Genomic DNA, 14,619 nt, shown 5'->3' with positions numbered 1-14,619 from the left:
GCAGTGCGAGTGGTGACGCCGAGAGGGCGCCGCCTCCTGCCCTCACGCTGAGGTGCGGGGCTGCGGGGATCGGTCCGGGGTAAAACGGCCCCAAAACAGCACAAACTGCGGCTACAGCCTTCCCTCTGCGTTATGTGAACTTTTCTGTACACAACACAGAATCACAGCGCCTTACGTTTCCACTTTCGTGTAGCATTTCTAAAAGTTAGACCGACCTCAAATAGCGAATCACTTGTTGCAACAGCTTAGGAACTGTTTTACAGAGCACTTCCTACAATTGTGGTTGTGTTAAACATCCGCAGGTCACCATTCTCACATGCAATATTAAATTCTATCATGTTATTTTGCACTCTCGTGTTTTGTTTTGTTTTGTTTTTTTTTATTATTATTATTATTATTTGTATTTTTTGGTGTGTTGTCTCTTGATAGTGTAATTGGTAATTATAACTATTAATCCTCCAGCACGAATTGTTCATTATATCCACATTTTAATCTAAGCTTTAAAGCTAAGAAGAAAGCTTTTAAATGCATATATAATAAAAAGCAAAACATTAGCAGAAGGTGAAACAGTTGTCCGTGCAAACTGAGATATTACCACTGCGTTAAACGTCTGGGGGATTAAGTGTTTTAAAAAATATGCCACAAACACGGTGTCTAACTCAATGCCAAGTGGAATTACACCCTAGAAGCCCCCTGGGGGTGTGAGCTCGTTGGGTTAGAGGGAGGGCAAGTGGCCCCCGCTGTGTCCCACACCTCAGCAGGAGCAGCACTGCCAGCCGGGCGGGAGGCTCCGTTAGAGGTTTACGGTCTCTGCGTGTCCCCGGGCTTTCAAGTGCAGCGAATTCTGCTTTTTCTCTGCCTTTCACCTCTCATTGTACTTAGGTACAATGCGCTGGTAGCGTGCATCTATAGTCCCTGGGCGGCGAGACTCCTCCAGCCGGCCGGTTAGCTCAGTTGGTTAGAGCGTGGTGCTAATAACGCCAAGGTCGCGGGTTCGATCCCCGTACGGGCCAGCGGGATTCCCTTTTTCCCTCCCTCCCTGCTGCCCGAGGCTGCCGCCCTTCATCTTCCCTCGGTGCCGCGGCGGGATGAAGGCCGGGAGCCGCCTCCTCCTCCTCCTCCTCCTCCGGGCGCTGCCCGGGGCAGTGCGGCCGTTGCGGCTGCCGCCCGCCGCCTGCCAAGATGGCGGCTCCCCAGGAGGGGGGCACGGAGGCGCCACCGCCCCCCCCTCGTCCTCCTCCTCCTCCTCCTCCCGCTGAGGGGGAGCCCCCCGGGGCGGCGGCCGCCTGCGGGGCTCCCCTCGGCGAAGAGGAGGAAGAGGAGGAGGAGGAGGAAGGCGGGGAGCGCAGCTTGGGATCCGCTGCCAGCGCCGTCCTTTACCTGCGGGCGGAGGGCGCGGGGCTGAACCCGGAGCCACCGGGGGCCGCCTCCGGGAGCCCGGCGGAGCCGCCTCCCCCTGCGGGCCGCCTGGCCGCCGAGGAGCTGCGGCGGCTCCCCGAGCGAGCCAGCAGGGCCCGGGAGCCGCTCGGAGCTCCGCCGGGGGCCGCCCCGCTTCCCCCCGGGGCTCCCCGGGCCGCCGCCGCCCGGCAGCCGCGGAGCGGGGCCCTGCAGCACGGCCCGGCCGGGGCCGCCGCCGCCCCGCTCCTCCCGCAGCAGGTAACCGCGTGGGGGTGCCTTCTGGGGGTGCCTCGGCTCTCAGTGCTTCTTTAATTTGTGGGTTTTCTTCCTGCTCTCAGCGGGGGAAGCGGGATTTGGAGCAGCTGCTGCCACCCCGGGTTTCGGTGTGCTGCCGGGGGGTGAAGCTCGGGTGGCTCCTCAGGGCCCTGCTTGAGGAAGGGGGCAGAGCTCGGGCTCCCGGGCGGTGTTTGAGGTTGGCGGGTGGTCGGTTTGGAGCTAAGGTGGAAATTTGGAAGATGGGGAGAGAATTGGAAGGAGGTGGATAAGAGGAAGCACGCCTTACAGCTCGTGGTCTCAAAGCTCTCCTAACAGAGCACTTGCACGTCCTGCATGGGGTGCGTGGCCTGTGCCCTGTAGCAGGCTGCAGCTCCTTGGGCTTGTTAAAGGTTATGAACCTGCCTCCGGGATGCTGTTGACTGCTGCTCCAGGACAGGCCTGCTTTCAGGAAGCGAAGCTGTAATGTCACCCACCAGCAAACTCCACGTGCTTTAGCTAGCAGCAGTTAGACCGGTGAACGTGCAGGAAAGCCCATAGCTTGAAGGAAGGGAACCTGCTCTTTGACATTCACTCAGGGCTTTGATGCGTTTAAATCAAAAACTAACACCGTGAATTCATTTCTTCCTGCCTTGCTCTAAGGGCATGTATGAATCATATTGATAAATATTGGCTTTATTTAATTAATGCTGTATTTGTGTAACCTGAATTATTTTTATTTTCTTTTCCACAAAAGCAGCTGGAGGCCATTTGTGTCCAAGTGCAGCCAGAACAGATGAAAGAAACTGAAAGGCCAATGCCATCATTGGCACCAGTCCAGCCCAAAACTATAACACTGAGTCAGTCTGTTGGTAGAAATTCTAGCATACCTGGACTTGGCGTTATTAATCCCCAGATAATTAGAATACAGCCTGTTACAGGAACTGAGCAGGAGCAGCAGCAGATTTTCCTACATAGTTCTTCCGAATCTCCAATTCAATTGCTTGTGCAGAGACCTTTACTGTCTGGTGGATCAGTGTCTGTGAACAAGACTGCTACAAGTAAGATGCTGAATGGGCAGAAAACGGCACGTGCTACAGTATCAGCTACAAGGTCTTCAAATATCACCATGGTTGCAGCCAACTCAACAAATACCCTGACACCATGTCTTGAAAAAAAACAAAAAGACAAGCTAAAAAAATCTTTGAAAGTGAAAACTCGTTCTGGACGGATTTCACGCCCTCCAAAATACAAGGCTAAAGATTATAAATTCATTAAGATGGAGGATTTGGCTCATGGTCATCAGTCTGATTCTGATGATTACTCTGAACTAAGTATAGAAGATGATGAAGAAGGAAAGGTGAAAGGAAAGGATGCATTATTTAATTCTTCAAATTATAATCTGAAACCCAGAATGTTTAAATGTCAGACATGTGAAAAATCCTATATAGGAAAGGGAGGATTAGCAAGACATTATAAACTTAATCCAGGTCATGGACAGCTGGAGCCTGCACCTCAAAAAATACCTTTAAATAAGCCTAATGGAAGTATATTTGTGGACAATCCCTGTGGAACAGGAGTGGAAACAATGAGTCCAGCACATTTGGATTCAATTGCCGTCACTTTTAATAATGAATATGCACTACCTACCAATTTGGAAGAAACCGTTGGTTTGCAGCCTGGAGGACAGGTAAAGTGTGTTACAGCTGTCGGTTTTGTAGAAAATAGAAGGGCAATTTTAATAGCTGCATGCTGTACTCATTCATCTGAGTTCCTGTAGACAATGATACGAGTATTTTTGAAGAGACTGAAGGTAGGCATCTAAATACATGTGAATTCAGTAGTGCTCATTGGTAAAACATGCAAGTCTTGTGCTGCCCAGCAATATCCACCAATATGCTAAATTAAACATATTTCCCATTAAGGTGTTTGCAAGAGACAACAACCTGTTTGTTTGTTGTTTTTTTTAAATGTGTCAGGAATAGTATTCTTGCACAGAAACATAAAATATTCACCAAGCGTTCCTTTATTACTGGCTTTCTGACATGCAGTTTGCAGATTGGAAAAAAATAGGTCTGCATAAATAGCCTTCTTTTCTCCATATAAGAATGCTACGTTGTTCAGTTATATATAGCTTTCTTCATGACAGACAGCAAGACATCATCTGCTTCATCGGTTTCTGTTACTGAAGCATTTTTTTTCTGTGGCAAAACTTACTTGGAATTGGACAGAGGACCACAGCTTTTCCTACACCAGGTTTTGAAAGTGAGGCTTACATGAGTTTTGAAGTGAGGCTGCAGTTCATCCCTGCAGACTGAATACTTTGAAGCTTGACTCTGGCTTGGAAGCAATTTCAGCTGCATTTTTCTGGGATGTCTTAGGCTGGTCAATTTAACTTAAAGTTTCTCTTCAAAGTACAGTTATCTCTTCTCTGACCAACATCTTGCAGCAAGAGCTGATGGAACTGTTGCCTAAGAAACAATACCCTTTTTAGCTGTAGCAATGCTGTATTTTTACTTAGAACGGAAGCTGTTCTCAGAAACATGAAAACTTCAGGTCAAGGTGCCAACACAGCAAACAAAACATCTCATCCTCTGTGCTTTTCTGTCATCTTTAGAAAAAGAGAGAAGCACAGAATACTGACGTCTGCTGCCTGTATTATTATATATTTATTTCCCTGGGCAGCACTCATATTACCCAGGAGGAGAGGAATTCTTTAAATAAGTAAATAAAACACCTAGAAACATGCAAACAAAAATCTTCAGACAATCTCAACACTTACTTCTTACTGCTAGATTCCTATCATACCAGTTATCTTTAACTGGCAAAACCCGATACTAGAAGTTGGTGCTGTAACTTCTTGATTTATTTATAATTTTTGGCCAGATAATTATTTCCTAGAAAGAATAGCAGGATTACTAAAACTGCTACATTGATAGATAGAGGAAGGCATACAAGACCCCCATGTTCAACCTAGTCTTGTGTTTAGAACTAATATAGTAACTTAATCCATGGGCTAGAACTGGTGTCATTTTGTCAGCTTTCCTACTTATTAGAGTAGTAGGAAGCTACTAAATATTAAGGTGAAAAAGTATTGATTAAGAAAATAAGCTTGAACTGTTGTTCAAGCCTCTTAAAAGAATGCAGGGACATTCTTAGAAATTCTAGCTTGGAAGTGAAATCTTTAGTAAGAAATCACTACTTTGATCAGTAAAAATCTCTTTGCACTAAGATCACTATGATAATTTAAAAAACAGAAAATGTACTTTGAGGTTTGCCTTGTGCTTTTATAACAGAAGCTATGTAGCTATATTCATGGAGATTGGGAAATATATTTTGACTTTAGTTATTGGGCTAGTCGCTGTTTGTGGCTGCCCAAACTTCTTATGTTTCATAAAATCTCTGTACTTTCACATGGTTCCAATGAAAGCATTTTTTTTTTCTTTGTGTGTGTTTCACTGCTAATTAAGGTTTACTTCTATAACCTCTCTATTCAAAGTGGCAATATTTTACTTCAAAAATACTAAGCATATTTAACAGGCATAAACAACTCTAACTATATTCTCCTGATCTTTGTATTTTGTATGGTAATTTGCAGATCAAAAAGGCTAACTTTATAAATAAAGGCATGTAAATATTGCTGAGGTCGCAGTCTTACTAATGTGCTGAATTTCTTCTGCAACTTTCTTTGCAGTTATGCTTGTTTCCAACCTTGTATTTGTTTAATATACTGTTTAATTTTTGTGTAGATGAAGAATTAATTATAAAATTGTGCCTAAAATACTGTTTCAAATGGTGAATAAATACTTTTATCTTTCTTTCGATTAAGAATTGTAACTCTGGAGAAAGCAGGCACCTGATGGAAGAACAACAAAATGAAAGCAGTTCAGGACACCGGGGACCCATAAAACCAAAAGGACCTGGAAGACCCAGACGACGGAAGAGACATGGTCGACCAAGGATGGGTGGAAGATCTAGGTGCTCTGGAAGGCTTAGCAGACCTGGTCAGTCCCCTTCAAAGCCACTTAGTAGTGTGTCAACAGAACACAACGTATTCAGAAGAAAAGCTAGGTTAAAAGAGGTACGGTTCTCTTCTGTAATTACTTCATAAGTATCTCCTCCCCCACCTTTTTTAATGTTTGGGTTACCTCAAGGATTATTTCCAAGAAGACTGATAGTTGATGTTCTTGTTTACTGAAAAGATGAAAGCCTAAGACATTTGCTAAGAAGAAAATATTTAGTTGGCTTTCAGGGAAAAAATACTTCCAGCAGAATGATGGACAAAGAGAAAATGGGAACTCTGTGTGGAAAGGGCCTTTTGACATGTAGATATACTCCTGCTTTTCTTCTGGAGAAGAAAAGTTACTAGCTACTATTGTGCATCTACTATAACACAATCAAAAGAAATAGACCCAACTGAAGTGAGGCAACATTTTAACATATACACAGAGAAGCACTTGGGAGAGGATAGAATGAGGATTAAAATCTGTGCACCTAATATGATTTTTTTGTTTGTTTCCTGTGTGTCATTGAAGATCTTTAATGGCTCCTGAATCTACTAATGTTGCTCTTTTTCTGAATTTGCAATGCTTGTGGGACTGAGTGTTGTCTGTAAACATGTGTAGTAACAGCTTTGAGATATTTTTAATTTATCTCCTGGTGTTTAACTTATCTTCTGCTGTTACGCTTTTATTCTTAAAGCTGCTAAAACTTAAAGTATGTCTATCTGTGCCCCCCACCCCCTGCACCCAAAGGCAAACTTGTTCCTAGCTTGCATTTTTAACAGCAGTTGCCTATAGGACTGACAGTGTGCTATGTGCTACCTATTTAAAATAGAAAAAAAAAAAGTCACCCTGATGTAGGATACCTCTATGTTCCTTGCAGAAGAGTAGCAATATTTTATGTTCTGAATGTGGGATGCATTAACCTCTGGAGGCTACTTTGAACTAATAAACTCATTATGGCTCTTCACAGCTAATACAGCAGTGTGATAATGAAGACTTGATGGAGCTGGCTCTCCCACGCCTTACAAAGCTTGTTACAGTGTATGAATTCCTGTTGATGAAGGTGAGGTTATTTGATTATTTTTTTAAATGTAAAAATGTTAAATTAATTTAGAGCAACTTCCATTAATATACATTAAAATATTCCTTTAGAGATGTATCTGAATTTCCTAAGTTAGCACTGTGCAGAATATAGATGTTCTAGGCAGCTGCAGTTTTACAGATGTCACACTTCAGTTTTACACAGGTTTCCTGCTGACAGGTCTCCTGATAGAAGGTATTTGCTCTCTGGTTCAGTGGCATTTCTGAAGATCCCGTAGTCTTTTAACTTGACTGCTAGTATTTTTAAATGTTGAACAAAATGATAGATTTTCATTTCATCTTATTTAAAATATATAGGGTGGAAACAAAGCCTTTCTTCTTTTATTTCTAGGTGGAAAAAGGGTATCCAGCCAAAGCTTACTTCCCAGATGTGTATAGGGAATTTGAAGAGTTGCATAATATGGTAAAGAAAATGGCTTACGATCACCTCAGTAATTCTGATTTGCTCAGCTGCCAGCAGCCTGTTGAAATAAAAGATGCTAAGGTAATAAAATACTTGGAACTGTGCTATTTCTGCTCTTTGTCTATTTTAGATGCTTTTTAGATGTTTTTATATTTTGTCTGACAAGTTTTGTTATCCTGGTAAAGTTATTTGAAGAAGGCATGTTTTTGATGAGCAAAAATGATATTGCAAAATGTACAATAAGCTAGCAAAGAGAAAAAGTAAATTCATAACAAAACTACAATTCTAGCACATGGCAACGTCTAAAACTAGAAACTTAAATAAAAACAGTTCTAATAGTACTGATTTTTTGTATCTGTCTGCATATCTAGGGTAGGGTGGTACGAAGCTGTACGTTACTGCAAAGTGTGTTTAGTGTTAAAAGTACACTGTGATATTTGGTTTGGAGGGAAAAGGGCTATGTTTAAATTGAGTGGCCTTGACTTAAAGGGATAATTGGTTTCATTGCAGAATGAGTACAAACCGAATGCTTCTGTGCAGTTCAGTTATACTAACAAATTCAAAAGATAATGAATACATACATTGATAAAATTGCAAACCATTATTTCAGCAACTCTTCAGATTCATTGTTGATTTTTGTGTGTGTGTTAATATGGATCTTTTTGATCTTTATTTGGTATATATTCCCCTTGATTGGAATAAAACAGATCTTTGTACGTAACATGTTCTTGATTTTTCCCCTCTGTTTTGCATCTTACATCCAATAAAATTTCTAAATGATGTGTTCATAAGGGTACATCTGCACTGAACTTGCAACTACAGTGAGAGGACAGCATACTTGAAAACTTAAAATAGGGAAGGTAGAGGGAAAATTTTTGTTTGTACAATAATCCAGGCTAACAATGAACTCCTGTATGGGCTGTTAGTAGTGCTTATTATTTTTTGGAATATCTCATGACATTCACTGTATGTATCGGAAAAGCTTCCTAGAATTACCGCATGCTCATCTATTTTGTAGCTGACCAATTGTTTCCATTTGGAGAAATGAAGTTGCACTGAGTAAAGGGATGCTGTCGATACCAGCAGTCCCGAATTTGAATCTGTTTCTTGCTTCTTTTTAGTTTTAATGTGCTTTCTTAATATAGGGTTATGCTCTTTAAAGGAAAAAATAAGTGTGGAGAAGTTGTATAGTAGCACACCTACATAAGGATGAAGCACAAGAATGGGATTTGGAAAAAATATATAATCTTTAGCTACTAACACATACTTTTAAATAGCAAGACTTGCATGTTTTTTAAGTAATGAAGAGCCTCTACAATCTTCTTTATTAAACCCTGCTCTTCTGAGTAACTGTTTCTGGATTCTATATATAACCACTGTACTCCTAATTCTTTTGAGTTTGCCCATTAATGTTCACCTTCAAAAGAAGGTCATGTTCTATTAATGTGGAAGCTAGCAGAAAACATCAGAGTCTAAATAATTATGCTGTAATGACTGGTTGTCAGGCTGGAACTTTGTGTACTTCTGGTTTAGCTGTAAGAAAATGAATCAGAATTTCAGTATTTTTGTGTTCAGACTGGAGAGGCTAACTTTCACTTATTTTCTTGTAACTGTCTTTAAAGGTTGCTGAATCACTGGGAATTACAGAAATACTCACTGGAGAACAAAAGGTGCAAGGCATAGACTCTTGCTCACAACATATAATTAAAATGGGTAGTGAGCAAGTGCCGGTGGAGATACTGGGACAAAAACGGTTAGCTGAGGTATGGAATGCTTTTGTGAGAACTAAAAGTGAAACCAGAATATACTAAAGCTTGTTGAAATAGATAAATATTTTATTTATAAATCATACTAGTATTATCTGACCTCTGGTTAAGTAAAAAAAAAAAAAAAAGCTAACCTGCAGCAGGCTCAGGTGTTGGACAAGCGGTTGCAGTGCTAACTGGTGGTTGGTAGTTGTGCACAAAAAACAGCTCCTTTCTTTCTAGTAAGTCAGTTCCCCAGATTTGGTCTTTTGGCAGCTGGAGCAGGGAGTGTGGTCTATTTCCTTTTTCTTGAAAGTCCCATCTCTGTGGTCCTTCCCCTCAACTGTTCTATTTTTATTTAATTTAGAGTTGTTTCTGGTGGAGGATAAAACTGGCACTCTTCCGTTTTTCTGCCCATGGTTAGATTTGAGCTGATCTGTTCTTTAACCAAACAATGCTGGGCAAGTTGTTCACAGCCCTTTACTGACGTTGGAGAGAGAGGTTATAGCAGGTATCATGCCATACAGCTAATCACAAAGGCTTAGAGAGAAACTTTTGATACCGAAGCCAGGGCAGATCGTTTCAACCAAATATCAAAAACTATCAGTGGTATTTTGGCTAAGTATGAGAGCTGTGTTTAAATCCTTACCTCCTAAGAAGTCCTTTCTCAGTGCAAAATCTTGTTTTCAAGGACAGTATCAGTTCACTGCCGCAAAGTGCCCACAGTTGGTTTGTGTTCTTTTCCAATACTGTTAGCTGTTGTGGTGGCAGCCAGTTAATTATGTCTTGTATTGACAGAGCTCAGGGGAGGAACTGTTGCCATCAGCCAAAAGGACCAAGTTAGAAGACGTAATGGAGAATGTGAATAATGCTTATGCCAGTCAAGATGAAGTGAAAGAAAAGAGTGGGAATTTATGTACACTCTTTGAAAAAGATGGTAACCTCCTTCCCATTTTCCAATTCTGTTCTGTTCGTGGAGGAGCTGAGCAAATCTTTGTTCTTCAAGCTACTGTGGTTTTTGTCTTAAGGTTTTCATTTCTCAGCTTGCTTCCTGGGTTCTTCAAAAGCAGGTCTTCGTTGGGGAGAGGGGAAGTTATGGATGATGCAAACCACAACAGTAGCTCAATTCTAAATGTATAATCATCCTGTCACTGACACTACTGCAGAATTGAGAGAATAGCACTGTCCTCTGCTGCGCGTTTCCTGAATGCTTCCTGACCGCACTGTTCCTTAGAGCGGAGCTAGTGCACAGCCTCTGTGGCAGCAGGGGGAGAGCAGAGGAAGAGGAAGCAATGGGTATGTCTTTCCTCCTTGCCCCAGCAGACTGCAAGAGTGGAATCATCAGAGCTTTGTGGATCCTGGGGGAGGGGAAGAGCTGGTGCAGGCTGTCCTGTATCCCAGGGGAGATACAGGAGCTAAAGGCTGGAATTGAGACACCATTTTGCACAACAGTCTTTGGGCTGTCTGTCTTTTTCTCTCCTCTTTATCTTTATTCCCCCTGCTCCTCAGGGTAAGTGGATTAGAGAGGAAACAGGGATGGGTCCATTTGTAATCTCCACAAACTGCACTGGTCTTTCATTTTAAAGTGTTGCACTGTTCAGAGGCATTGCAATTACTGTTGTGAAAGATCCCAACCCTTACCCATCTCGAGTAAAGTACATAGCACTTCCATCCTCTTGCTTTGTACACATCTTTTTTTGGTGTTGCCATAAGCTGCTTTTCTTTTGCCCTTTGCATGTCTTTGTCAGTGGTTGCTTTTTTTTTGGTTTTGCGTTGTTCCCTATCCTTCCCCCAGTTTATCTTTCTTTCTCTGGAAGGCTCTCTGCATGACAATGCTTATTTCTTGTTATCTTACGATTTTCTTCTGGCCTATCAGGTTGTTGTTTTATTGTTGTTTCACTTGTACATGCTAGGAGGGCTTTTGCTAGTCTACAGCACAGAAAGTTAAAACAGTTCCTTTTTGAGCTGTTAGGCCTCGTTTGTGGTACAGTGATATCTTTCATAATAACAGCAGAAAAAAACCTCTCTGTTCCTCTTGATCTTCAATAAAAATTGATGGCTCAAGCTACTGCTGCTTGGCAGATACTGTTCAACTGCCTGCTAAGCTTATGAGAACTCTTAGTCCAGGTCATAGAACTGGTAAAACACACTACATTTCTAGTGTTTTACCCTTTCTGTACTGTGGCTGCTAGCACAGCTCATTAGATATGTAGTAATTTGACTTCTCTGAATCCTAGAGCTTGACTTATCAAGAGAATTTTTACCGAGTTTAAAAGCTTCTGTCAGTTTAGTAATGGTAATGAGGACGAGCAACTGACAACCTTGTGCCTGGAATATTCCTTCTCACTTAATGTTAGTGGCGGTGTGCCAGATAGGAGGTGTGTGGGGGGAACAGTTTGACTTCCAGCACAGGTGTTTTTTGGGATTAACAGAAAAATGCTGCTTCCAGTGTAAGGTCCTTTGTTACTGAAATACGCAATAACAAAAAGTACCTTAAGTATTTTTTTACCAGTCTTCTCATTGGGAAGTGCTTTGAAACTTTTCAAAAAGGCTTCAGGCTTGCTAATTTAGGGGAGGGAAGTGGTTTAGCTTTTCCTCCAAAGTTAAAGCTGAAAAAATAACTTTTTGTACATGCAGTACTAGATTGCCCAACAAAATGATATTTCTTTCAATTTTTCAGGTTTTAATCCATTAAATGGAGAAAATTGCTTCCTGCTTTCAGAAAGTAAACATATCACTTGCTGCACAACTGGAAGCCTGTTACCAGCGGAGGAACAGAATTCGCTTGTAGGTTCAGAAGTTAGAATCAGTGCTGAAAATTCAGGTCCCTTCTCTCAGGCTGTGAAAATGAGGATAGAGTATTCCCAACCCACAGACACACAGGGGCCAGATACTGCAGGTGACATGTCTCTGCTGCATACTGAAGTCATATTGCCTGTTGAAGCAGACGGCTCAGCAGAATTAATTCAAGCACACTTTGTGAGTGAGAATACAGCAGGTGGACTGTCAGCTCCTCCACTCTGCAACTCTGTGTCAGAGCACGCAGTGGGCATTCAGACAACTGACTTGTCAAGGAAGGAAGAAAATGGTCTCAATCAAAAATATCAGTCACTGCAAGAAGAAAGCCATGTTTTTGCTGTTAAAGGACGTTCTGAACAACTTCACAATGCAGATACGACTGAGGAAACGCAGCAACTTGGAAAAGTGTTTTCAACAAACGTGCCAATAAGCCATCCCCACCATGCTCAGACTGAGTTGCACCAGAATCCTGTCCAGGAAGTATCCCTGCCTGCTCACCTGAGCCAGGACTGCTCTTTTAAAAACACGGGTGAATTTTCTTGTGGGACAGGGGAACAACATGAGCTGGAGAATACAATTACTGTAGATGAAACTGTAGCTTTTGAGATTACTGATGAGAGCCATGGTTTTTTGACTCAGGGACACGAACAGATTTTTATTCAGACTTCAGATGGGCTTATTTTGTCTCATCCGGATACTGCTCTTCTGTCTCAGGCAGAAGGCATTGTTATTGTAACTGATTCTAATGGTACTACAATGCACATCCGCGCACCGGATGGGATACCTTTGGAAACTGTGGAAGCACTACTGGCAATGGAAGCAGATGGCCAAAGTGAAAACCTTCTGCTTTCACAAAGCGAATTGGAGCCATAAATTAGAATACTGTACATGCTTTCTTCTGGAAAAGACTGTCTATATAAAAATGTATATTTTTCTAATGTGAATACTGAGATAATTGAAATTTAACTTATTTGTAAACTGTTTCTATGCCCTGTACTTTTTATAACTTATGTTTATAAAAATCTAAAACCATTGCAACCAAAAATTTTAAAATTAACTTTGTTCTATTTGCTTTATATGTTGGGGGGTGGGCGGAAAGTTGAAATCTGTCAATCCTAAAACTGTTGCACTATTCCCTTTTGTTACATAATTCCTCTTCTCTCTAGCCATCTAAATTCAGTAAATTGTACTGCTTTTTGGCAGTGATGTGCTATGTACTGGCAAGCTGTGTATGGGTAAAATAAAAACTGTATTAAAAATATGCATTTTTTGGTGCTGCTGAGAATACAGAACAGTGCTGGTTTGCACTTTCTTAAAGCTAGCTTGAATATTCATTAGCATCTAGACATGGTCTACATAAATCTGTCTGAAAAAAGGGGTAGTTTCAAACACAATCCACACTTGTGCATTCCGGGAACAATGTGACAGCCTAACTGATCTTCATTTAAATAACACTAAGCTAAGCATCCACTGCTTAGAGACAAAAATAGCCTCAAACAAGAATTAATTTGTACTGAACTGTTGGAAATATATTCAAGCGTTCTTGCCTAATGTTCAGCCATGCCTTCAACAGTTGCTGTTACTTGGAAAGAAATAGGAAGGTGCATAACTACTAATGTGAATTTTTTTAATGCGATACCAACTTCTTTAACTTCAGTGCCTGATTGTCTCTTTTAGTTGTTAATTTCTATTATACTTTTTTTTTCCTCCAGATGATGCATTTCATCAGTTCTAAGCTTTGGCCTTCCTAGTAATTCTACACTGCCCTGTACTGTTTAATCATAATAAAAATGTAACCTTGACTGTAATTCCTGTTTCTCCATGCAGAGAGAAAAGTTATCAAATTGTTTATTACTTGCTGCTATTGTGCGTAGTAATAAAATGGCATTTATTGCTTGGATGATATTTTTGTGGGCATTCCTAGGTGCTGATAGTAGCCTTTTCCAAGGCACTAACTCTCAAAAAGCTTATAAAGTAAAAAAGAACAGTCCTAAATAAATCACCAGCATCTTCATTTTGTTCTTGTGCTCTTGTGAATATTACTGAAAACTGGTAACGTACCTTTAAAACCTGTGTGTTGCCTCATTGCTAAATACAAATGAAATACTGAAATAATTGGACAAATCAGCTAAAATTACCTTTATGCAGGTATTTGTTCTTAAATATTTTTAGTTACCGAGTAAAAACATACTAAAATTGAATCCAAATAAGAGGGAAAATTTAGAGATGAAACAATCTGCTCTGTAATATCCCTTTAATACTTTTTTTTAAATTTGTTTGCCCAAGTTGAATGTTGATTTATGATTAGGCAGGACACTGCATTTTATTAATGGATGTGAAAGATGTGTTTTAGTGACTTCCTGTCTGGTTGTTGGGTTTAAGGATTTTCTGTTGTTTTTTTGGTTATTTTTTGTTACTTTGTAGTTGTGTTGTTTTCTTTTTTTTAGGAGGTGGTAATAGCCAGAGGTAATTACTTTACAAATGAATATACCATATAAAGTAGGGTTGTGCTGGTCTTTCCAAGTCTTAGATTGCAGTGAGCAATTCTTTATTACCTTCTTTCATACTGTCTATCTAAACTACATCTGAGGGCTCCAAATATAATAATGACATTTTTAGAACTATAATGACACAACATCTCTGCAATAACAATTTTGCAGTAATCTTCTGTCCTATAGCAGTCAATGCACAAAGTGATTTGTGAATATGAAGTCTCCTTCCCGAAGAGCTTAATTCTTCTAAGAAATAAGAACAAACCACCATTTCCATCTGTGCAGAAAATGAAAACTCGCTTCAGTTCTTCCTTTCCTACTGATCTGTACATGCTGGGAAATACAATATACTTACTCTCATCTTAAAAGAGCAATTCTGTAAGTGAACCAACCTTGCCTCCTTGCGAAATATTTCTCAAGTATGA

The 14,619-nt window shown here is 40.8% G+C and overlaps 1 protein-coding gene and 1 non-coding gene across 4 annotated transcripts; both read left to right on the top strand.

The window, feature by feature from the left end:
* The first annotated feature begins 939 nt into the window (after positions 1-939).
* Positions 940-1,013, top strand: TRNAI-AAU (transfer RNA isoleucine (anticodon AAU)). Its single transcript has one exon. It is a non-coding gene; the product is annotated as a tRNA-Ile (tRNA).
* ZNF839 (zinc finger protein 839) lies at positions 969-12,963 on the top strand. 3 transcript variants are annotated; one of them, XM_027457524.3, is made up of 8 exons: positions 969-1,656; positions 2,408-3,340; positions 5,480-5,731; positions 6,625-6,717; positions 7,087-7,239; positions 8,781-8,828; positions 9,702-9,840; positions 11,584-12,963. In XM_027457524.3, the coding sequence occupies exons 1-8, from the start codon at positions 1,183-1,185 to the stop codon at positions 12,573-12,575; spliced, it is 3,084 nt and encodes a 1,027-aa protein (XP_027313325.3). In that variant the 5' UTR covers positions 969-1,182; the 3' UTR covers positions 12,576-12,963. The 3 variants fall into 3 exon arrangements, with proteins under 3 accessions (XP_027313325.3, XP_027313324.3, XP_038035377.2); XM_027457523.3 differs by having other exon boundaries at positions 970-1,656; positions 2,411-3,340; positions 8,781-8,921; XM_038179449.2 differs by having other exon boundaries at positions 970-1,656; positions 8,781-8,921.
* The last annotated feature ends 1,656 nt before the right edge of the window (positions 12,964-14,619 follow it).

Source organism: Anas platyrhynchos, chromosome 5 (assembly GCF_047663525.1).
Source record: "Anas platyrhynchos isolate ZD024472 breed Pekin duck chromosome 5, IASCAAS_PekinDuck_T2T, whole genome shotgun sequence".
NCBI classification, from domain to species: Eukaryota; Metazoa; Chordata; class Aves; order Anseriformes; family Anatidae; genus Anas; species Anas platyrhynchos.
The sequence above is the reverse complement of the archived record's forward strand: the minus strand, read 5'-3'. Positions and strand labels throughout refer to the sequence as shown.

Coding starts and splice junctions, on each gene's coding strand:
- ZNF839 (XM_038179449.2), top strand. CDS start 1,183: ATGGCGGCTCCCCAGGAGGGGGGCACGGAGGCGCCACCGCCCCCCCCT. Junction 8,922..9,701: donor GACAAAAACGGTTAGCTGAG/GTATGGAATGCT, acceptor TTGTATTGACAG/AGCTCAGGGGAGGAACTGTT. Junction 9,841..11,583: donor TACACTCTTTGAAAAAGATG/GTAACCTCCTTC, acceptor TCAATTTTTCAG/GTTTTAATCCATTAAATGGA.